Source organism: Oryctolagus cuniculus, chromosome 7, assembly GCF_051225735.1.
Source record: "Oryctolagus cuniculus isolate XC-2025 breed Fujian yellow rabbit chromosome 7, ASM5122573v1, whole genome shotgun sequence".
Lineage (NCBI taxonomy): Eukaryota > Metazoa > Chordata > Mammalia > Lagomorpha > Leporidae > Oryctolagus > Oryctolagus cuniculus.
The window spans coordinates 86,543,089-86,566,895 of NC_142873.1; the positions used below are offsets into that span (position 1 = coordinate 86,543,089).

General features: G+C 46.9%; 1 protein-coding gene and 1 long non-coding RNA gene across 2 annotated transcripts in view; one reads left to right on the forward strand and one right to left on the reverse strand.

Moving 5' to 3' along the window:
• The window catches only part of LOC103350133 (uncharacterized), a 44,576-nt gene extending 43,237 nt beyond the window's left edge, over positions 1-1,339 (reverse strand). The window contains exon 1 of the long non-coding RNA XR_011390599.2: positions 1,021-1,339. This is a non-coding gene — a long non-coding RNA (uncharacterized LOC103350133). The remainder of the gene's footprint in view (positions 1-1,020) is intronic.
• BCL10 (BCL10 immune signaling adaptor) lies at positions 1,213-22,737 on the forward strand. Its single transcript, XM_008264952.4, has 3 exons — positions 1,213-1,567; positions 16,039-16,327; positions 18,883-22,737. Exons 1-3 carry the CDS (start codon positions 1,511-1,513, stop codon positions 19,236-19,238), a joined length of 702 nt encoding a protein of 233 aa, XP_008263174.1. The 5' UTR covers positions 1,213-1,510; the 3' UTR covers positions 19,239-22,737.
• Positions 22,738-23,807: the final 1,070 nt, after the last annotated feature.

Here is a 23,807-nt window from a genome sequence, read left to right on the forward strand (position 1 = left end):
CCAAGGCTGGGCTACTCAGGGCAAGGAACTCAGTCCAGGTCTCCCATGTCAGTGACAGGGACCCAAGTAAGTACTTGAGCCATCACCTGCAAGAACATTAACAAAAAGCTGGACCAGGAAGCAGAGCTGGAGATAGGAACCCAGGCCCTCTGATATGGGATGTGGGTGTGGGTGTGCCACAAAGATTCTTAACCGCTGCACCAGACTCCCACCCACAGCCCTACCTCTTACAGGTCCCACCATCTCTTGATGTCACTACACAGGGGCTACTTAAGCTTCCCACACATGAACCTTTGGGGCAGCAATCACATCCAAACCATAGCAACATTCAATAAGTGTTTGTTAAATGAAAGAATGTACTGTTAAGTCAATCGAGTTATACCAAGATGATGGAAGATAAAGCAATCAGCAAAACTACTCGCATTATGCATCACCGTGGAAAAAAACATTCTCATGATATGACAAAAGGTTAATGTGAAAACCAGAGTCCTTGTGTTATTATCAAAACTGTAATGGCCTGGCTTTTGCAACATTGTTCTTTCCTGTCCCTTCCCTTAAATATTGGCTTTCCCAAATTTGTCCTTGGTTCTCTTGTTATTTTTCACTGGTCATCAGCCTCCTCCCATAAAATAGAGAACTCTTACACTGCCTAAAAATATCAATGAGGACTCAACAAATGTTTGAATAATAAAAGAAAATAAATAATAAAAGAAAATGATACATTGTACGCTGTGTGCCAAGTACCTCTAAAAACTTTTCATCTACTCCCAGCAGCCCTGTGAGTGAAGCACAGGTCCCTTACCAGATCAATAAACGCGAATAACTTGCATACAATGAGCATTAAATCAGGTATTAAAGCGGTAGGGTTGCGGGTGGTTTCCTTTTCTCTTTCCAAAATTTCTTTAATGTAGGTGTGTGTTCGTGGCAAAGAATATGAAAACCTTGAATGGGCAAACACAGCAACCGGAAACTGTAGAGCACTGTCTGGGAAAAGGGGAGGAACCAACGGCCGACACTCACCGAGGCGAGCAGCCCGTGCAGGCGGCGGGCCCGCCCACGGAAACGATTCCTTTTGGAGAAGTCCACCCGCGGCAGCTCTCAGACGACCTCCGGAGGCGTGGCTTGAGGTGATGTCAACCACGGTGGCCCCACCCAGGAAAGGCTCCAGCCGGGGGCGGGGCAGGAGTGGCCTGGGGCTGGCACCCATTGGCCGCCGCACAACGGGGCGGGCCCTATCGACGGACCGCCTTCCCGAGGGCTGGCGGGCCGAACTCCAAGCTCCGCGTCGCCGCGCCTGGTTTCTGCAGCGCCGTCGGTCCCGGAGACGGAGCCGGAAGCGCTAGGCTTTGAACCCCGATCCCTTCTGCTTTTCAAGGGGTACCCGAATCGCCCACCATAATCTGCCCCTCGTCCTTTCTCCCCCAATATCCCGAGACTGGTCCCCAGTTTGGGCGGGGCGGTGCCGTCAGAGCTCTCAGACCCGGAAGCAGCGCGGGGTCGCGCCTCCGCCATGGAGCCCACCGCGCCGTCCCTCACTGAGGAGGACTTGACTGAAGTGAAGAAGGACGTGAGTAGCCGGGGCGCCGCGGAGGGCTCTGGGCCGGCGGGGTCGGGGCGGGCCGCGGCCCCGCCGGAGAGGAAAGCGGAAACCCAGTGTCGGGGGACTAGGAGGAACCTCCAGGGCGGAGGAACGGAAGGTCCAGGCAGGGGAGGGCGGCTGTGCGCTCTGCAGCCGCGGTGCCTCGGGGGAAGTGACCCCCGCCTCCGGGGACCTGTTGATCCGTGTTTTTAAAATCGCCACGCGCAGAGCTTGAGATCTTGAGATCTTGTCCCGCGGGGCGTTTCTCGGCAGCCCGCTTCTTGCTTGCTGCTCACCCATCCCCGCATGATCCCCTCGGCCTCGCGGGCTCGTGGAGCTGCGTTCTTAAGAGATCGGCGGCTCGGGCTCAGCCCGGATCAGGCTCAGCCCGGGCCGCCGTCTCACCTAAAGCACAAGCTGGACCAGTCGGAGGATCCAGCGGGTGAAACTTTTGCAGCGGGGTCTGGGGGAAGCTCAACAGCTGAAAGCACAGCTTGGAATTCCCCTAGTAAGCAAACGCCCACATATTTAAATACGGGGAGAGGCGTGAACCCACGTTGCTCCGTTCCTTTACAAATCAGCGTTGAAAATATCCAGGAGCTTCTGCCTGGAGGATGCAGAGCCGCACAGACCTTAATATTTATTTGTAAAAAGTGGCCTTGTTGAGGTATTACTTGTTTGGTTTTTCTTTGCCAGGTGAGGCCTGGGTGAGTACTACTGCGAAGGTATTTTATGTTAATTCGAATTAAAAACAAATTCACACCACAGGACTTCTGCAGAATCACTTGTGGACAGGACACAATTCTGAAATGTTCCTCCACCTCCAGTCCGCTGCCCTCCCCGGAGGGTGTATTACTGTGAGCTGGCAGTTGGCAGTTGGCACGACTCCCTGGCAGAAGGGAACGGTAGGGTGGGACCAGTGCCTTAGTTTCCTCACGCAGCAGAGGCCCCCAAGAGCACTTGGCGTGTGTAGAGTGCTGTCCTTGCATGCCCCTGCTGTAGGCTCCTAGTTGAGGTAGGACTACCACAGGTTGAGTACTCCTTATCTGAAATCATTAGGACCAGAATTGTTGCAGATTTCAGGATTTGCGTATCCGTAATGAGAAATCTTGGGGATAGGGACTCAAGTTGAAACTTGAAAATCATTTATGCGGGCTGGCATTGTAGTGTTGTGGGTTAAGCCGCAACCTGCAGTACCAGCATCCCATATTGGAGCACCAAGTCGAGTCCTTGCTGCTCTTTGTCCAATCCAGATCTCTGCTAAGGACCTGGGAAGGCCGTGGAAGGTGGCCCAACTGCATGGGCCCCTGACACCCATACAGGAGACCTGTATGGAGCTGCTGGCTGCTGGCTTATGCCTAGTCCAGTCCCAGGTGTTGTGGCCATTTGGGGAGTGAATCAAGCAATGGAAAATCTTTCTCCCCCTCTCTGGTATCCATCTTATCCACATAATCCGAAGGTAATTTTGTACCTTATGTTTTATATGCCTTTGTTTTGGCTGCCCCATTATTACATGAGGTCAGGTGTGGAATTTTCCACTTGTGTCACAGCAATGCAGATATTGGAGGAGTTCAGATTTCAGAGAGTCAGATTAGGAATGTTCAGCCTATAGAAAGTAAACAAGCATTGTCTCATTCACAACGATTGCCACTAAAGCCATGCATTTCAAGAGATAGGCCTATTATGTTCCACAATTTATGATGTTACACAACTTACAGTGTTCCTACTTAAGCTTTATGACTTCCTGTAAAGGAGATAATGGCCATTCTCCCTTTACAAATGATAAAACCAGTGTGATTACAAATGAGAGGAAATAAGACCTGTACACACATACAGATGGGAGAGTGGCTTCTGGGCCTTTATTTTTCTCTGATGGTTCACTGATGTTATCCATTTCTGTGATTTCAATTTATCCCTGTATCAGAAATATGTATCCTTGGAGTAGGGGTTGTGGCACAGCAGAGTAAGCTATCACCTCGGATACCTGCAGCCCATATCACGGTGCCTGGGATGGAGTCCCGACTTCCTGCTAATGTACTTGGGAGGAAGCAGATAATGAATCAAGTACTTGGATCCCTGCCACACAATTGGGAGACCCTGGTGGAGTTCCTGGCTCTGGCTTTTGCCTGAGCTATTGTTGGTATTTAAGAGTGAGCCAGTGGATGGAAGATTGGTATCTCTCTCTATCTCTCTCTCTCTGCCTCCGCCTTTTAAAAAAAATCAAAATTAATAAACATTTCTTTAAAAAGAAGTAAATATATAACCTGGAGGAAAACTTAAATGGGTTTCAGGAGGTTTGTGAAAAAAAAAAACATGTGTTTGGTTTGGTTTGTAGATTTTTTTCCCATGACATTTTCAACATGGTCTGCTGTATGCAGTACCCCCTCTTTAGTTGCTTGGTAGTCATCCCAGTAACCAGCAACTGTGGCAGTGTCACAGTTCTTGTTTCAGGCGTCCACTGGGGGTCTTAGAACATAACTGCCTCAAATAAGGTGGGACAGGTGTACCAACACCCATCCTCCTGGCCACTCCCCCTCGCGCTTTCCTTCTCCTTCGCTTCTCCATCTGATTGTTTACCTCATCTTTTTGATTGCTTTTAATTCAGTTTAATAAATGAAAAATGCATACTACTGTAAGACTGATGCTGTAGTTGTTTCCAACAGTTCAAAAATTAAAACTAAGACACAATCCTAATTTAGAAAGAACTTGATTTCTTAGGGGTAGGGAGACAAATATAAAATGACATACATCTTAAAAATATATTTATTAGACTGAGAGCTGCCATCTGCTGGTTCATTCTACTGGGTCTCAGTCCAGGTCTCCTATGTGGTATCAGGAATCCAGCTTCTTGAGCCATCACCTGCTGCCTTGCAGGGTCTATGTTCTGCATCAGCAGGAAGCTGAAATCAGGAGCCAGAGGTGGGACTCAAACCCGGTCACTCTGATATGGGATGGGGCACCTTAACTGGTATCTTAACCACTGGACCAGATTCCGCCCCTAAAATAATCCTTTTAACTCACAGAATGAGTGTAGTGAATTTTGCATTCACCCCAAATAGTTGGCCCTGTGGTAAGGATAGTGTACACAGAGTGTTGAACAAAACATGCCTGGTTCTGGGGACTGGTGTTATGGTACAGGGGGTTAAGCCATTGCCTGCAACACCAGCATCCCATATCAGAATGCATGTGTGAGTCCTGGCTGCTCTGCTTCCAATCTGGCTCGCTACTAATGACTTGAGAAGGCAGTAGAAGATGGCTGAAGTACTTGGGCCCCTGGAAGACCTGGATGTAGTTCAGGCTCCTAGCTTCAGCCTGGCCCAGTCCTGGTTCTTGTGGCTCTTTGGGGACTGAACCAGCAGATGGAAGATCTCTCTCTCTCTCTGTCACTCTACCTTTGAAATAAATACAAATAAAATCTTAAAAAAAAAAAAGCTTGCCTGGTTCTTGCCAGGTGGGCAAACATTTAAGTCATTAGACTTGGAAACACATAAATGTTTAATTATAAATATAAGTGCTGACTGGCCCCGCAGCTCAACAGGCTAATCCTCCGCCTGCGGCGCCGGCGCACCAGGTTCTAGTTCCCGTCAGGGCGCCGGATTCTGTCCCAGTTGCCCGTCTTCCAGTCCAGCTCTCTGTTGTGGCCAGGTAGTGCAGTGGAGGATGGCCCAAGTGCTTGGGCCCTACACCCCATGGGAGACCAGGAGAAGCCCCTGGCTCCTGGCTTCGGATCAGCGTGGTGCACCAACCGCAGCGTGCCAGCCATGGTGGCCATTGGAGGGTGAACCAACGGAAAAGGAAGACCTTTCTCTCTGTCTTTGTCTCTCACTGTCCACTCTGCCTGTCAAAAAATAAATAAACAAATAAATAAATAATAAGTGCTATGACAGGGACAAACATATGCTGAGGCAATAATAGGAAATCTTCTTGAGATAGGATGGTCAAGGGAGGTTACATTTAAACTGATTCCTGAAGAATATGACAGAACTGAGGAAGAACATTCTAGACAGAATAGAATTTGCCATGCACCATAAATAGGCAAGACCTTTGTGACTTGGGGAAATTGGAAAACAGGTTAGCCTGAGTTAAGGTCAGAAAGTAGAGAGAGCCACTTCGTGAAGGGTGTTTTTTCCCTAATGGGGATTTATTGAACAATTATGTTCTACTTTTATTTATTTATTTATTTATTTATTTTGTTGTTGTTTGACAGGCAGAGTGGACAGTGAGAGAGAGAGACAGAGAGAAAGGTCTTCCTTTTCCGTTGGTTCACCCTCCAATGGCCACTGCGGCCAGCACACCGTGCTGATCCGAAGCCAGGAGCCAGGTGCTTCTCCTGGTCTCCCATGAGGTGCAGGGCCTAAGGACTTGGACCATCCTCCACTGCACTCCATGGCCACAGCAGAGAGCTGGCCTGGAAGAGGAGCAACCGGGACAGAATCCGGCACCCCGACGGGGACTAGAACCCGGTGTGCCGGCGCCGCAAGGCGGAGGATTAGCCTAGTGAGCTGCGGTGCCGGCTGCACTCTAGTTCTGTATCCACATCAAGCCAAACTTCCTTGGTGATTCATGAGAAGCACCACCAGTGTCCTGAGAGTTGCTCTGTGTCCTCTCCGCCCGCCCTGAGAATCCACTGGAGGAGGTGGTCCCTCAGTGCCAGGATTGGACTGGCAATAGGAGATGTGATTCCAGCAGTGAAGGTGAAGAAATCCGAGTAGCAGAACTACTCAGACAGGATCCAATGGAAAAGGGTTCCTGGGAGCAGTCAAGTTGTGCCTGCTGCTTTAGAGACTAAGGAAGGGGGAATTGGAATTTAAAAAAAAAAAAAGTGTTCTTTTCCTTCATAATGCCATAAAAAAAGAACTACTGTGTTTATTTCTTAAGATATATTTATTGGCCGGCGCCGCGGCTCACTAGGCTAATCCTCCACCTAGCGGCGCCGGCACACCGGGTTCTAGTCCCGGTTGGGGCGCCGGATTCTGTCCCGGTTGCCCCTCTTCCAGGCCAGCTCTCTGCTGTGGCCAGGGAGTGCAGTGGAGGATGGCCCAGGTGCTTGGGCCCTGCACCCCATGGGAGACCAGGAGAAGCACCTGGCTCCTGGCTCCTGCCATCGGATCAGCGTGGTGCGCCGGCCGCAGCGCGCCGGCCGCGGCGGCCATTGGAGGGTGAACCAACGGCAAAGGAAGACCTTTCTCTCTGTCTCTCTCTCTCACTGTCCACTCTGCCTGTCAAAAAAAAAAAAAAAAAAAAAAAAGATATATTTATTTATCTATTTGAAAGTCAGAATTACAGAGAGAGAGGGAGAGACAGCAACAGAGATCTTCCATCCGCTGGTTCACTACCCCAAATGGCCACTACGGTCAGGGCTGGGCCAAGCCAGAGCCAGGTGCTTCATCTGGGTCTCCCATGTGGGTGCAGGGGCCCAAATATTTGGGCCATCTTCACTGCTTTCCCAAGCACATTAGCAAGGAGCTGGATTGGAAATAGAGCAGCCGGGACTCAGACTGGCACCCGTATGGGATGCTGGCACTGTAGACGGCAGCTTTAACCACTACACCATGGCACTGGCCCCTCTTAGACATAATTAAAAAAAATATAGGGGCCAGCACTCTGGTGCAGCGGGTTAAAGCCCTGGCCTGAAGTGCTGGCATCCCATATGGGCGCCAGTTCTAGTCCCGGCTGCTCCCCTTCCGATCCGGCTCTCTGTTATGGCCTGGGAAAGCAGTGGAAGATGGCCCAAGTCCTTGGGCCCCTGCACCCACGTGGGAGACCCGGAGGAAGCTCCTGGCTCCTGGCTTTGTATGGCGCAGTTCTGGCCGTTGCGGCCATCTGGGGAGTGAACCAGTGGATGGAAGACCTCTCTCTCTGTCTCTACCCCTCTCTGTAACTCTCTTTCACCAAAAAATAAAAAAAATAAAAAAAAAAAAAAGGCGTACTAGGAAACTGCGCTGTGGCATGGTGGGTTAAACCAGTGTCTGTAATCCAGCTCCCTGCTAATGTACTAGAGAAAGCAGTAGAAGATGGCCCAAATGCTTGGGCCCTTGCACCCACATCAGAGACCCAAAAGAAGCTCCTGGCTTCTGGCTTCAGAAAGGCCCAGCTCCAACCATTGAGGCCATCTGGGGAGTAAACCGGCTGGTGGAAGATCTCTCTCTCTCTCTCTCTCTTTTTCCCTCTCTCTCTCTCTAACTCTGCCTTTCAAATAAATAAATCTTTAAAAAAAAAAAAAGTGAGAAGTTACAGCCACAGAAATGAGAAGAAGTAATGTTTCAAGGAGGCAGTTGTCAACTGTGTCTTTCCCTGAGAAGTTAAGAGAACCGAAAAGATCAGACTGGCAGTAAAGAAGTCCTTAGTGCTCCTCACAGTTGCTAGGAGCTTCCAGTGCCAGCATTGGAAGCATTCATGAAAGCTGAAGCCACACCTGCGGCATGGGCTGTCCGGCCACCTGCACACAGGCCGGCAGCAGCCCCACCATCTGCAGTTGGCTAACTTGCTGCTGCCCTGGCCGCCAGGCCTGATGGCCCAGATGGCAGCTGCTGCGGCTGCTATGGCTGCAGGCTCTGCTGTCAAGCACACTGCTGGGTCTTCACTGGAGCGTGAGCCTCAGGGTACCCAGCTGGTGGAGCAGTAGCAGTTTGGCTCTTTCTTCTCAGATAAAATAGTTTGGGGAGTGTGCACAGGCATCCTCTCTGTGAGGATTTCAAGGAGGTGCTGAAATTGTGCAAATTTACAAACAGATCGGTCTAATCAAGTAGTTCAAATAGAAGAATGGAAAACCAGCTCTCATAACCAAGTGACTTTAGCATAAAAATAAAATTAGACTGCAAGCAGAAAGTAAGACTTTCAGTAAACCTGCACTCTATTAGGAATAGCTTCCTAGCTTCAGAAGTACAGTGGAAGAGGATTCACTTACTGTAGAAAAGTTCGTTAAGATGATAGTTTGGGGGGGCCAGCGCTGTGGCACAGCGGGTGAAAGCCCTGGCCTGTAGCTCCAGCATCCCACATGGGCGCTGGTTTGAGTCCCGGCTGCTCCTCTTCCGATCCAGCTCTCTGCTGTGGCCTGGGAAGGCAGTGGAAGATGGTCCACGTCCTTGGGCCCCTGCACCCACGTGGGAGACCTGGAGGAAGCTCCTGGCTCCTGGCTTCGGTCAGTGCAGTTCTGGCCATTGCAGCCATCTGGGGAGTGAACCTGCGGATGGAAGACCTCTCTCTCTGTCTCTACCTCTCTCTGTAACTCTTTCTTTCAAATAAATACAATAATTCTTTAAAAAAAAAAAAAAAGATGATAGTTTGGGGCTGGGCAGATGTTTGGCCTCAAACCAGCTGTTGTGATATTGTCCCTGGTGGTTTCTGGGAATGATCTGGGAACTGTGGTAAAACAAAACAGTGGAGTCCTGGTATATAGAAAGATGCAATACTTGCACAGGATGCTATAAGGACGGGGCAAGGAGTACCTAGCTCATCCTAGTGAGTTTAGGTAAAGCTCTCCAAAGGAGAGGGCCACTGACCCGACTCTTAAGGATGACAAGGGGCTTAGGATTGGAGGGGTGGGGAATGAGACAAAGTTCACAACATGAAGAAATAGAGTGACAGCAGTTTTAGGACAGAGGCAGTGATAGATTAAGCTGGAGAAGTAGACAGGAGCTGTATTATCAAGAACTTTGGCTGCCATAGGCAAATAGTTATTATTTATTGAGCATTTACTGTATATCAGAGACTGTGCCAAGCTTTCATATACAAGCACACTTCAAAAGGTTATTGGAAAATGGACTTAGAAGATATTTATTTTGGGCCTGGCTCTGTGGCATAGCGGGTTAAGCCATGGCCTGCAGTACCAGCATCCCATACAGTTGCCAGTTCAAGTCCCTGCTTCTCCACTTCCAATCCAGCTCCCAGCTAATGCACCTGGGAAAGCAGCAGAGAATGGCCCAGAACCTCCTGTCTCCTGGCTTTGACCTGGCCCAGCCCTGGTCATTGCAGCCATTTGGGAAGTGAACCAGCAGATGGAAGATCTCATTCTCTGTCTCTTCTTCTCTAACTCTGCCTTTCAAATAAATAAATAAATCTTTTTTAAAAAAAGGTATTTAGTGTAAAACAATTTTGAAACCCATGCATATAAAGTATCTTCAACAAGTTCATGAAAATATGTAGTATGAAAAAACTGCATGAATTTCTACACTATCTTTTCATTCCATTTTTCCAAGGATTTTTTAGTAATCTCATATACTGCCTCATTTATTCCTCCTAGATGTCCTGCAAGTTAAGCTTTTATCATTATTTTACAAATGAGGAACCTGAAGCTTAGTGTGATTAAGTAGTTTGCCCCATCTGCCACAGGAGTAGGTAGCAGATTCAAGATCTAACCTCTGCTTGGTCTAACTCCAGAACCATGTTCTCCATTGGTCTGCCATGGTTGAAGTGCTTTATCCTTGGCGGGGTGGGGTGGGGGGGTGGGGGGGATGGGGCTTGCCAGAACAGTGTTCTAAATTTTTACAAACTTGATGCCAATTCAGTCTTAGTAAAATTTATGTGACACTCCAGATTTCCATTTACTCTTGAAAAACTGGAAGATCTGAGAGTGGGTGTTAGTGATAAAGATTCAAGTTAGGGGGCCAGTGCTGTGGCATAGCAGGATAAAGCCCTTGCCTTGCAGTGCTGGCATCCCATGTGGGCACTGATTTGAGTCCTGGCTGCTCTACTTCCTATCCAGCTTCCTGCTAACGTGCCTGGGAAAGCAGCGGAGAATGGCCCAAGTCCTTGGGCCCCTGCACCCACATCAGAGACCCGGAAGAAGCTCCTGGTTCCTGGCTTCAGATCACCCCTACTCTGGCTATTGTGGCCATTTAGGGAGTGAACCAAGCAGATGGAAGACCTCTCTCTCTGTCTCTCCCTATCTGTCTATAACTCTACCTCTCAAATAAAATATTTAAAAATAACAAATGAAAAAGACTCAGGTTAAGGGACAGATGTTGTGACACTGGATTAAGCTGCTCCTTGGGATGCTTGCATCCCATATCAGAGTGCCTGAGTGAATCCTGGCTGTTCTGCTTCCAGCCCAGCTTCCTGTGAATGTGCTTGGGAAAGCAACAGATGATGGTATAAGGACTTAGGTTCCTGCTACCCGCTTGGAAGACCCAGGTGGAGTTCCAGGCTCCTGGCTACAGTCTGGGCTGGACCCAGATGTGGGCATTTGAGAAGTGAACCAGTGGATAGAACAGAGATCTATCTCTCCCTACCTCACTCTCACTCTCTTGCTCTGCCTTTCAAATAAATAAATCTTTAAAAAAAAAACAAAAGTAAGGTATCTGCATCCCAGAACCCGAGTTCAATACTACACTCCTACTCCTGACCCAAATTCCTGCTAATGCGTACTCTGAGAGGCATTGGAGATGGCTCAAGTAATTGGGTTCTTATCACCCACATGAGAGATGTGGATTGAATTCCTGGATCCTGACTTTGGCCATGCCAAGTCTCAGCCATTAAGGGCTTGTGAGAGTGAATAAGCAGATGGAAGCTCTCTGTCTTTCTGCTTCTCATATAAAGAATTAAATTTTGGGGCCAGTGTTGTAGCATGGTGGGTAAAGCTGCCGCCTGCAATGCCAACATCCCATGTGGGTGCCAGTTGGAGTCCCAGCTGCTCCACTTCTGATCCAGTTCCCTTCTAATGGCCTGGGGAAAGCACCAGAAGATAGCCGAAGTGTTTGGGCCCTGGCATCTATGTGGGACACCTGGATGAAGGTCCTGGCTCCTGACTCCTGGCTTTGGCCTGGCTTGGCCCCAGCCATTGCAGCCATTTGGGAAGTGAACCAGCAAATAAAGGATCTTTGTCTCTTCCTCTCTCTCTCTCTCTAATTCTGACATTCAAATAAATAAACATTTTTTTTAAAGTTATTTTTTTAAAAGGAGAAGAAAAATTGCAAGATCTAAAGGATGTGTGGAGGAGAAATTTGAGGAGGAGGAAGGAAATAATAAGTCTAGTTAGGAGGTCAGTGCTGTGGCACAGCAGATTAAAACCCTGGCCTGCAGCGCCTGCATCCCATATGGGCACCAGTTCAAGACCCAGCTGCTCCACTTCCAATCCTACTCTCTGCTATGGCCTGGGAAAGGAGTAGAAGATGGCCCAAGACCTTGGGCCACTGCATCTATGTGGGAGACCTGAAAAAAGCTCCTGTCTTTGGATCAGTCCAGCTCTGGCCATTGTGGCCATTTGGGAGTGAACCAGCAGATGGAAGGCCTCTCTCTCCAACTCTGCCTTTCAAATAAATAAATAAATCCTTAAAAAAATAAGGACCTAAACTAGGGCAATGATAATAGAGATGAAGTGCAGGGACACAATATATGAAGTGGATTGGTGGGTCTTGAAGAATGGTTGATCAGATGTGGCAAGTGAGTGAAAGAAGAAGGATCAAAGATAAATTCTAGATGTATTGCATGGTTAGATGGATAGTGGTACTCCCAAGTGAGTTGACAATATCAAAGGAAAAGGATAAGGGTACGATAAATTTAGAACATATTGAATTTTGAGTACCTTTGGGATGTATAAGTGGAGGAAGTCTTGATCACAGGCATAAATTTGAGAAACATCGGTGTATAAGTGGTAAAATGGAAAAGATGAATTCATACATTCAGCATCTTTTATGTAAGATAATTGAGGCAATCTTCAATTGGTCTCCTTTGACCTCAGTTTTGGCTACCTCCAGTTTTCTGCAACAGTTTTCTTACTGCTGCTTATTTCTACATCTTTGAAAACTTTTCTTTTGGCTATGGGGAAATGTGTGTTTCTCTGTTTGTTATAAAAAAGTCTTCCATGAATAAGCATTTAGCTCAGCTGTTAAGACACCCACCTGGGGCCGGCGCTGTGGTGCAGTGGGTTAACACCCTGGCCTGAAGTGCTGGCATCCCATATGGGTGCCGGTTCAAGTCCCAGCTGCTCCACTTCCAATCCAGCTCTCTGCTATGGCCTGGGAAAGCACTAGAAGATGGCCCAAGTCCTTGGGTCCCTGCACCCACATGGGAGACCTGGAAGAAGCTCCTGGCTCCTGGTTTCAGATGGCACAGCTCTGGTCGTTGTGGCCAACTGGAGAGTGAACCATCGGTTAGAAGACCTCTCTCTCTCCCTCTCTCTGTCTGTCCTCTCTCTGTGTAACTCTGACTTTCAAATAAATAAATAAATCTTAAAAAAAAAAAAAAAAAAAGGCCGGTGCCACAGCTCACTAGGCTAATCCTGCGCCTTGCGGCGCCGGCACACCGAGTTCTAGTCCCGGTCGGGCCGCCGGATTCTGTCCCGGTTGCCCCTCTTCCATGCCAGCTCTCTGCTGTGGCCAGGGAGTGCAGTGGAGGATGGCCCAAGTCCTTGGGTCCTGCACCCCATGGGAGACCAGGATAAGTACCTGGCTCCTGCCATCGGATCAGCACGGTGCGCTGGCTGCAGCGTGCCAGCCACGGCGGCCATTGGAGGGTAAACCATCGACAAAAGGAAGACCTTTCTCTCTGTCTCTCTCTCTCACTGTCCACTCTGCCTGTCAAAAAAATAAATTAAAAAAAAGACACCCACCTTCCATAGCAAAGTACCTGGTTCAGTTCCAAGCTCCAGATCTTGAATCCAGCTTTCTACTAATGCAAATGCCAGGTAGCGGGTAATAGTTCAAGTTACTAGATTTCCTGCAGCTCACATGGGAGATCTGTATTGAGGTCCTGGCTCTTGGTTCCTGCCCTGGCCATTGCAAGAATCTGAGAGAGAAGACCACTGGGAGCTCTCAGTGTCTGTCTGTCTCCCTCTTTCTCCCCTCCCCCAAGTTCCTTCCCTCTCCCCCCTTTTCCCCAAATAACAACATGTTTAAAACAAAAGTTTTTTAAATCTTCCATGAGCCATGCCAGTTTTCCTTCTCTACTTCATTTCTTATCTCCCTTCTCAGTAGCCATGTGTACTCTACCCCAGAATTCTGTGCACCTCCATGCCTCTGTAAATTTCCCAGTTCTTGGAGATGGAGTTGCTTAATCTGTGTTTCCCCAGTTGACTATAATTTTTTTTTCCCTGGGCTGTATCATATTGTCTTAAAATTACTGGTTTCGTGTAATACACATTTCCCAACTTGACCAAGGCCCTTTGCATCCAGGATTCATATCTTGTCATCTAAATATAGTCAGTGCTCAGCACTTGGCATATTATAAAATGTCTGTGTGTGAGTAGATGAATGTGGGAGCTCAGTGGACCAAGAACTGCAGCAACCCTTCATCTAGCCCAGCTTCATGCCACCACACACTGTGGTGCCTCTGAAATCTTCATCATCAATGTGAGTCAGATGAATTATCGTGGTCATAGTCTCTGACATATATTGATACTTCCCAAATACCACACTTTTCAAAGCACTTTGCATATATTAATTTATGTGTTCTGCATAACAGATGAAGAAACAGGCACAGAGGCGTGAAGTAACTTACCCGAGATCACAGGCCTAGTAAAGGGAGGTGCTAAAATAGAGTTGCTGACATCAGTTGTTAATGCAATTTATTGAGACCAACATGGATTTTCTGCTAATTAAGCTCCCTTAGGCACTTTCCATACATAGACTTGGTTTCTGTGGTATTCTTGAACTCTTCAGTTTTTCCAGAACCTGTTATTTCTCTAGGTTTCTATCTCCATACACCCTTCCATCTCCTTTCCACTAAGACAGACTCACTGACTTAGAGTTTAGCCTCTCCTACAGACCCCAAAGACAGATACAGGTCGGATTCTTTTAATTAAGATTTTTGTTTTTGTTTTATTGTTAATAATTTTCCTCTAGGGAAGTGGAATAATTAAGTACAAACGTGAGAAAGTTGTAAATTGTGAGAACATACTCCCAGTTCATAATTCTGAATTCCTTGCTAAATGGTAATTACAGTGTACAGTCCTTTTTGCTCTCGTCTTTAACCCCTGAAGGTAGCCATCCGCAGGCCTGCTTACTGCCAAGGACCCAGGCCCCTCTTCTCGGTAACGTGGTCTTGGTTTTTAGTTGTGAAGGTAAAATCAAAAGTAGGGCTAACATGGGACTCCAAATCCAATGAAGTTGGCAGATTACCAATGCCATCTTACTAGTTAAAGTGATCAGTTTAAGTTCATAACTGATCATGAAGATAGGATTAATGTCAAAGGGATCACATAAATAAGACCAAGTATCTGCTAATAATAATAGATAGAATTAAAAAGGAGGGAATGATCCAACATAAGAAGCAGGACGCACAGCAGACTCAGAATGACAAATAGCTAAACAGCACTCTGGCCTCAGAATCAGCCCTTAAAGGCATTCAGATCTGGCTAAAAAGCCCCCAGAGCATTTCAGGCATGGAAAGCCAAGACACTGTGGCAAAAAATGACCTACGTGAAAGATCTCTATGAGTGAGATCCTGGTGTGTTGCAGTTGATTTCTCAACAGTGTTGCAGTGGATTCATTTCTGAGAGGAGCAGCGTGGTGGGGGCAAGAGGCGCAGAGTCACCACACAGACCCCGGGAGTCGGGTGAAAGCAGGCTTGAGGCGAGCAGCCCGCAGACTCGTTTATTACAGTTGGTACAACATCTTATATAGCCAAGACCAGCCAGTCTGGTCAAGGGGCGGTCTATGCCCCAACCAGTCACAGCCTGTTGCCAGGCAGTTTCAAAGCCATTCCTGGGTAACTGATGCTCACTTGCCAGTGGCCACCTTGGCATGGCCTTCTCATTCCACCACATTTCCCCCTTTTCGTTTATTTTTGAGCAGTGGAAAGAAGGGGCCATCAAAGAAGGAGATACCTTTCTCAGAAGGGAAGAGAGAACTTCCACTTTGATTATGGCCTTGTCTAAGTCATGTCGAGTTTGTGGATTCAGGAGGCTTCCATAGCCTTGGCAACTCAGGACAAGAGCCTCGGGTGATCACTGACGTCACAAATAAGAGTGTCAGTTGTTAACAGGAGTCGCTGTGTACTTGCTTCCCATGTAGGGCATCTGTCCTCAATGTGTTGTACTATGAGAATTAACAGTAAAACTGGTCTTCAAACAGTACTTTATACTTTGTGTGTCTGTGTGGGTGCAAACTGTTGAAATCTTTACTTAGTATAGAATTGATCTTCTGTATATAAAGATAATTAAAAATGGATATTAATGAAGAATGAGATAGGAGAGGGAGTAGGAGGTGGGATGGGAGTGGGGGTGGGAGAGCAGGTATAGGGGGAAGAACAGCTATAATCCAAAAGTTGTACTTACGAAATTTATATTTATTAAATAAAAGCTTTATATTTATAAAAGAGCAGGGCTGAACCAGGGAGGAATGTGGGGGACCTGCATGGATAACCTTGGACCTTCAGCTTAATTAGCTTGGGTTTCAGAGGGCCTGAGCCTCCCGACTTCAGAACAGCACCTTCCATCAGAAAAGGTTCCTAACAATCAGTCACCTGTGTGATTTCCTTAGGTTTGAGAAAACAACACTGAAGCATGTATTATGTCTTTTTAGGCTCTAGAAAATTTGCGTGTATACCTGTGTGAAAAAATCATTGCTGAGAGACATTTTGATCATCTACGTGCCAAAAAAATACTCAGTAGAGAAGACACTGAAGAAATTTCTTGTCGAACATCAAGTAGAAAGAGGGCTGGAAAACTGTTAGACTACTTACAAGAAAACCCCAAAGGACTAGACACCCTCGTTGAATCTATTCGACGAGAAAAAACACAGAACTTCCTGATACAGAAGATCACAGATGAAGTGCTGAAACTTAGAAATATCAAACTAGAACATCTGAAAGGTAAGATATGTTAAGTTTCTCAGGATTAAGTGTAATAATGCTTTGTGGAGTTTTGTTTTTTTTGTTTTTTTGTTTTTTTTAATATTTCTCTTTATTTGGAAAACAGAGTTACAGAGAGAGAGAGAGAGAAGGGAGAGACAGAACCAGAGACAGGTCCCATCTGCTGGTTCACTCCTCAAATGGCTGCAATGACCAGGGCTGGATCAGGCCGAAGCCAGGATCTTCTTCCAGGTCTCCTGTGTAGGTGCAGGGGCCAAAAGACTTGCCATCGTCCACTGCTTTCCCTGGCACATTAGCTGGGAACTGGATTGGAAGTGGAGCAGCCACAACTTAAACTAGTGCCATCATGAGATGCCAGTGTTGCAGGGCAACCCGTGGCTTTAACCTGCTGTGCAATAGCACCTGCCACAAAAATGCTTTGTTAAAATGCAAAAGAAGAGTCCTGCATTTTGGTACAAAGGGTTAAGCTGTCACCTGCAACACTGGCATCCCATAAGGGTGCTGGATTTGCATCCCGGCTGCTCCACTTCAAATCTAGCTCCCTGCTAATTTTGCAGCAGAGAATGACCCAAGTGCTTGGGCCCCCATCACTTGTGTGGGAGACTCTAGATAGAGTTCCAGGCTCCTGGCTTCCGTCTAGCCCAGCCTCTGCCATTGTGGCCATTTGGGGAATAAACCAGCAGATGAAAGATCTTCCTCTCTTCATTCTGCCTTAAAATAAAAAATCTTTGGTTTTTTTTTTTTTTTTTTTTTTTTTTTTTTTACAGGCAGAGTGGACAGTGAGAGAGAGAGAAAGGTCTTCCCTCAATGGCCGCTGCGGCCGGCGCACCATGCTGATCCGAAGCCAGGAGCCAAGTGCTTCCTCCTGGTCTCCCGTGCGGGTGCAGGGCCCAAGCACTTGGGCCATCCTCCACTGCACTCCTGGACCACAGCAGAGAGCTGGACTGGAAGAGGGCAACCAGGACAGAATCTGGTGCCCTGACCAGGACTAGAACCTGGTGTGCCGGTGCTGCAGGTGGAGGATTAGCCTAGTGAGCCGCGGCACCAGCCAATAAAAAATTTTTAAAAAAGAATGCAAACCAAAAAATTAGAAGTGATATTTTGCTTCTAAAAGTTTAAGCTTATGGATAGGCATTTAGTGCAGCAGTTAAGATGCTGCTTGGGGCCAGCACCGTGACTCACTAGGCTAATCTTCTGCCTGCAGTGCTGGCACCCCAGGTTCTAGTCCCGGTCAGGGCGCCGGATATTGTCCTGGTTGCTCCTCTTCCGGTCCAGCTCTCTGCTGTGGCCCGGGAAGGCAATGGAGGATGGCCCAAGTACTTGGACCCCTGCACCCACACGGGAGACCAGGAGGAGGCACCTGGTTCCTGGCTTCAGATCGGCACAGTGCGCTGGCTGTAGTGGCAATTTGGGGAGTGAACCAATGGCAAAGGAAGACCTTTCTCTCTGTCTCTGTCTCTCTCATTGCCTAACTCTGCCTGTCAAAAATAAATAAATAAAAAAAAATAAAAAAAGGATGCTGCTTGGGACACCTGCATCCCATATTGGATGCCTGGTTTTAGTGCCAGCTACACTTCCGATTCCAGCTTCCTGCTAATGTGTACCCTGGGTCCTGCCTCCTGTCCTTGCTGGATAGGACACATTGGAAGGTACCCCTTGTGAGCCATATATAAGAAGATAATTTATGTAGTGTGGGACAGAAATAATGAATGCAAGGCAGGCGTGGGCAGCGTATTAAGCCACCACTTGGGACACATGCACCCTATATTAGAGTGCTGGTTTATGTCCCAGCTGCTCTGCTCCAATCCAGCTTCTTGCCAATGCATCCTGGGAGGCAGCAAATGATGGCTCAAGTGCTTCAGCCCCTGCCACCCTTGTGGGGGCCTGGATGGAGTTCCAGGCTCCTGGCTTTGGCCTAGCCCAAGTCTGACTTGTAGGCATCTGGGAAGTGAACCAGGAAATAGAAGATCTCTGTCTTCCTATCTTTCTCTCTCTCTCTCTCTCTCTCTCTCTCTCTGTCTCTGTCTCTCTCTTTCTCACTCTGCCTTTCAAGTAGATGAAAATAAACAAAAAACAGATACTGAATGTTGTGAAGTAGGAAAGTAGTGGGAAAAGCTACATGTAAGTGGACTTCATGGATTTTTCATGTTTTACCTAAAATTTGTCAACTCAGGAGTTTCTGTGCCTTGTGGACAGTTAGGCTGATTATTTGCTAAGCATAACAGAGGGGTATGGATACCTTATTATTTTATGGAAAATTTGGGGAGGCTGCTTTATTTTTTCTGGGTCCTTCAGTGGTTGAGTATGTAAGTACACATGAAATGTGAATTTCATGTCTTTTAGCTCCCTTAAGACTATTTTCTTTTAGGGAAAATGTAAATAAAAGTCCACTTCATGACTGTTAGATCTGAAATGGATTATGACAGAATATATAAGTTGCTGTTTAAAATTTGACTGTGTGGCAGCTGGCTGGTAATCTTTACAAAGTTACAAAGGTGGGGGTAGATGCCAGTTCTTGAGACTTTCCTATTTACACTTGAATGATTTAATTATAGGACTCAAATGTAGCAGCTGTGAGCCTTTCCCTGGTGGAGCCACGAACAACTTATCTAGATCCAATTCAGATGAGAGTACTTTCTCCGAGAAACGGAGAGCGTCCACCGCCATGTACCATCCGGAAGGAGAATCCAGCACGGCTCCCTTTTTCTCTACTGATTCTTCTCTGAATTTGCCTATTCTAGAAGTAGGCAGAACTGAAAATACCATCTTCTCTTCAACCACACTTCCCAGACCTGGGGACCCTGGAGCTCCTCCTTTGCCACCGGAGCTGCAATTAGAAGAGCAAGGAACTTGCGCGAACTCCAGCGAGATGTTTCTTCCCTTACGGTCACGCGCTCTTTCACGGCAATGACAGCATACTGCCTTTAGTGTGTTCAGTAACAACAAAAAATGTTTTAAAGGATATGAATCTTTTTATAAACTTCTACAGTGATTTATTTACATTTGATATGTGTCTTTCAAAAATGCAATTTTAAGCATACTTTGTAAATAGAATATTTTAGAGCAAAAGAAGTATACTTTCAGGATAGCTAAATGTCAGTCTTGTGGATCATGTACTTTTCAGTATTTTCTGTACTTTTCCCTTTTAGGTGCTTTAGTGTTTGCGGATTTTTCATGTTTAAAACTAATTTTAATGAGGACCATTTCTCTATTTGAAGATAGATTCTTAGGCTGCAAATTTTCTTTGCATTTTTTTGCTAGGAATTTTCTAATGGTCCTTTCTAACCATTGAGCAGTAAATTTTCAGCATTAAGCAGTTCCTGTCTGGAAATGAAGCCAATCACTGAGGGAAAAATCGCCAATATACTGAAAAGAATCTCTTTTCCTCTCAGTTGGTCTTACAAGCATGTACAAGGTCTCCTTATATTACCTGTGGTGGAGTTTCAGCCACCAAAAGCCTCAGCGGTTTACCTAAATTCATTTCATATTAGCCTTACTAATTAATGCTATTTTCTTAACATGTTCACATTCTTTCCTTTATCATTTTCTTTTTTTTTATTTTTTATTTTTTTATTTTTTTTTTGACAGGCAGAGTGGACAGTGAGAAAGAAACAGAGAGAAAGGTCTTCCTTTACCGTTGGTTCACCCTCCAATGGCCGCTGCAGCCAGCGCACTGCGGCCAGCGCACCGCGCTGATCCGATGGCAGGAGCCAGGTACTTATCCTGGTCTCCCATGGGGTGCAGGGCCCAAGGACTTGAGCCATCCTCCACTGCACTCCCAGGCCACAGCAGAGCTGGACTGGAAGAGGGGCAACCGGGACAGAATCCGACACCCCATCAGGGACTAGAACCCGGTGTACCCGCGCCGCAGGCAGAGGATTAGCCTATTGAGCCGTGGCGCCGGCCTCCTCTATCATTTTCATTCTTGCAGAAAATATCTTGGCATAAGCCCCATATAATTTAATGAGATACTTAAAAGATGGTTTCAGGGTGGGCATTTGGCACAGTTGTAAAGACCTCTGCAACCCATATCTGAGTGCCTGGGTTTGAGTCCCAGCTGCACTTCTGATCTAGCTTCCTGCTAATAAGCACACTGGAAGGCAGCGGGTGATGGTTCAAGTGCTTAGGTCAGTGCCACTCATATGGGAAACCCAGATGGAGTTCCTGCCTCCTGTCTTCATCCTGGTCCAGTCCTGGCTGTTCTGGACATCTGGGAAGTGAACCAGTAGTTGAGGATGCCTATCTCTGTCTCTATCACTTTGCTTTTCAAATAAATAAAACTTTTTTTATATAAAAAAAAAGCTTCTGTTTTAAAATAAATAATAAAAGATAATTTCTCTTTCAGTGGGGACCACCGTGCAATTGAAATAGCCAGAACAAATTGGCTTGGTGTGTGTGTATGTGTGTGGCAACTCTTCCTTTTTTTTTTCTTTTTTCTTTTTTTCTTTTATTTGAAAGACAGAGAGGCAGAGGCAGAAAGAGGTCTTCCACCCACTGATTCACTCCCCAAATGGGGAGAGCTGAGCAATCTGAAGCCAGTAGCCTGGAGCTTCCTCCAAGTCTCTCCCACATGAACACAGGGGCCCAAGGACTTGGTCCATCTTCCACTTCTTTCCCAGGCCATAGCAGAGAGCTGAATCAGAAGTGGAACAGCTGGGACTTGAACCAGGGCCCATATGGGATGCTGGCACTGCAGGCAGCAACTTTACCCACCATGCCAAGGTGCTTGCCCCCAAAACTCTGCTTTTTTAATACTATTTGGAAAAAGTGGGCCATTCACTAGATGTGTCTGTCTAACAAAATTTGATTGATTTTATGGTTTTGAAAATTCTTACACATTTTTATTATAACTCCTTCCTGATGTCCATTTTCTATATATTTCTTTTTTTAATTGAAAAATATCAGATGCAAATTTGCTATTAACAAAGTTTTGGGACAGGTTAAATTGCCACTTGGGACACTTGCATCCCATATCAGAATGCCCATTCAAGTCCTACCTACCCCACTTCCAATCTAGCTCCCTGGTGGCTAGGAAGCAGCCGGTGATGGCTCAAGTATTTTGAGTCCCTGCCACCATGTGGGAGATCTGGATGGAGTTCCTGATTTCCTAATTAACAACTTCAGCCTGGCCCAGACCTGGCTGTTGTGGGAATTTGGGGAGTGAACCAGTAGATGGAAGATTTTTCTCTCCCTCCCTATCATTCTGCCTTTCAAATAAATAAACCTTTTAAAAGAAAAGTTTTTAAATTTCAGTGCTATGTTTGGATTTTTTAGATTTTCAATAGGAAATATTATATACCTTTTTTATGTGCACCAACTTTTATAGAAAACATAACAAAATTGTGAGAAATTAATTTAACTTTTTAATTTAGCAATCATGAAGAAATTTGGCATACTGGCTTTAAAATTTTTTTTAAAGACTTGACTAATTTTTTATAGTATAAGCACTTTCTAACATTTTAGGAGGATCAGTCTTGCCTGCAGCATAAGAAATAGTGAAGGGGCCAGTACTGTCATGTAGCAGGTGAAGCTGCCTCCTGCAATGCCAGCATCTTATATGGGTCCTGGTTCAAGTTCTAGCTACCCCACTTCCAATCCAGCTCTACAAAGGCCTGGGAAAGCAGTGGAAGATGGTCCAAGTGCTTGGGCCCCTAAACCTGCATGGGAGACCCGGAAGAAGCTCCTGGCTCCTGGCTTCAGATTGGCCCAACTCCTGCCATTGTGGCCACTTGGGGAGTGAACCAGCATATGGAAGACCTCCCTCTCTGTTTCTGTAACTCTGCCTTTCCAATAAATAAATAAATCTTCATTAAAAAAATAGTGACAAAAGTAGGCATTTGATATTGGTTAAGATGCTATTTAGGACACCCACATCCCATATTAGAATTCCTGGGTTCAGCTTTCTACTCTATTCTCAATTGCAGCTCCCTACTAACGGGCACCCTGGGAGGCAGCTGGTGATGATTCAAAGTAGTTGGTTTCCTATCACTAGAGAGACCCAGACTATAAGTTACTGGTTCCTGGCTGTTGAGAGCATTTGGGAAGTGAGTCAATAGATGGGTCGGTCTCTCTCTCTCTCTCTCCCTTCCAAATAACTAGTTGAGTGGGCATTGTGGCACAGCAGGTCAGCTGCAGCTTGGTACACACACATCCTGTGTTGGAGTGCCTAGCTGAGTCCTGCCTCTGCTTCTCACCAGCTTCTTTTCGCATGAATGCCCTTGGAGGCAGCAGATGATGACTCAAGTACTTGGTCCATGCCACCCACTTGGTAGATCTGGATGGAGTTTCTGTTTGCCAGCTTCATCCTGGTGCAGCCCCAGCTGTTGCAGACATTTGGGGAGTGAACTAGCAGATGGAAGATTGTCTCTGCCTTTCAAATGAAAATAAAAGACATTCTTGAGCATTAAAAATTTGTAATAGAATTTACTCAAAGATCATAATCTCCATAATCTCATAGTTCCTGTATTTATAGATTAGCTTTCAATGAAGGTGTCCAACTGGAAGGCCTGGCCATACAGGAAAATAGTGATGGTAGGCTCAATAAAAGACCTGAACCAGGCTCCAGTAGCTTGTCACCGGAGCTGTCATCTTTATTGCCAACTCCTTTTCCTATTTTGCCTTGAATGTAGCTATTCAGTTTTGTAAAGCCAGTCTGGATGACAGAGCCCCAGGCCACAGACCCAGTGGAAGTGCTGACCCACTTGGCTAGGCACAGGGTCACATCTGATTTCTAGGTATCCAGGGACTTTCAGCCTCACGTTGCCTCTGCTGGGCCACAGTGCCCATGGCTTCCCAGGTCTAGCCAGCACACTGGCAGCCTAGGTAGTGCTGAATCTGGAGAAGAAGGCTTGGTCAGCTGCACCACACAGGGCCTGCACCTGAGACAGGCTGGGGCTCAGGACCATTTCTGAGCAGGCATCTCTAAGTAGCGTCCAGACATGGACACTGATAGCAACTTCATTTGGGTGTCATTCCCCCTCTTGGTTTCCGAGAGGAATCAGGCGGCTAGGCTGGTGGTTATACCACTTCCCTACTGAGAGAGGGAACACAAAGGTAGACAAGGAATTCAGACAAACAAGTTACTATTCATGTAAGTGGGTGTTGGAGAGACCAGCAGATTGACAATATGGAAAGTTTAGGAGCCAATGCAGATGGTGTCTGGAGCTTGGAGAAAAGGAGTAGGGGTGGAGACCCCGCATTGAAAAGCACAGCATTGGCCGGCGCCGCGGCTCACTAGGCTAATCCTCCGCCTTGCGGCGCCGGCACACCGGGTTCTAGTTCCGGTCGGGGCGCCGGATTCTGTCCCGGTTGCCCCTCATCCAGGCCAGCTCTCTGCTGTGGCCAGGGAGTGCGGTGGAGGATGGCCCAGGTGCTTGGGCCCTGCACCCCATGGGAGACCAGGAAAAGCACCTGGCTCCTGGCTCCTGCCATCGGATCAGCGCGGTGCGCCGGCCGCAGCGCGCCGGCCGCGGCGGCCATT

What these genes read in the sequence shown, in the direction of transcription:
- BCL10 (XM_008264952.4), top strand. Translation starts at nt 1,511, where the DNA reads ATGGAGCCCACCGCGCCGTCCCTCACTGAGGAGGACTTGACTGAAGTG. An exon ending in TGACTGAAGTGAAGAAGGAC is followed by an intron (nt 1,568 to 16,038) that starts GTGAGTAGCCGG and finishes ATGTCTTTTTAG; the next exon opens with GCTCTAGAAAATTTGCGTGT. An exon ending in CAAACTAGAACATCTGAAAG is followed by an intron (nt 16,328 to 18,882) that starts GTAAGATATGTT and finishes ATTTAATTATAG; the next exon opens with GACTCAAATGTAGCAGCTGT.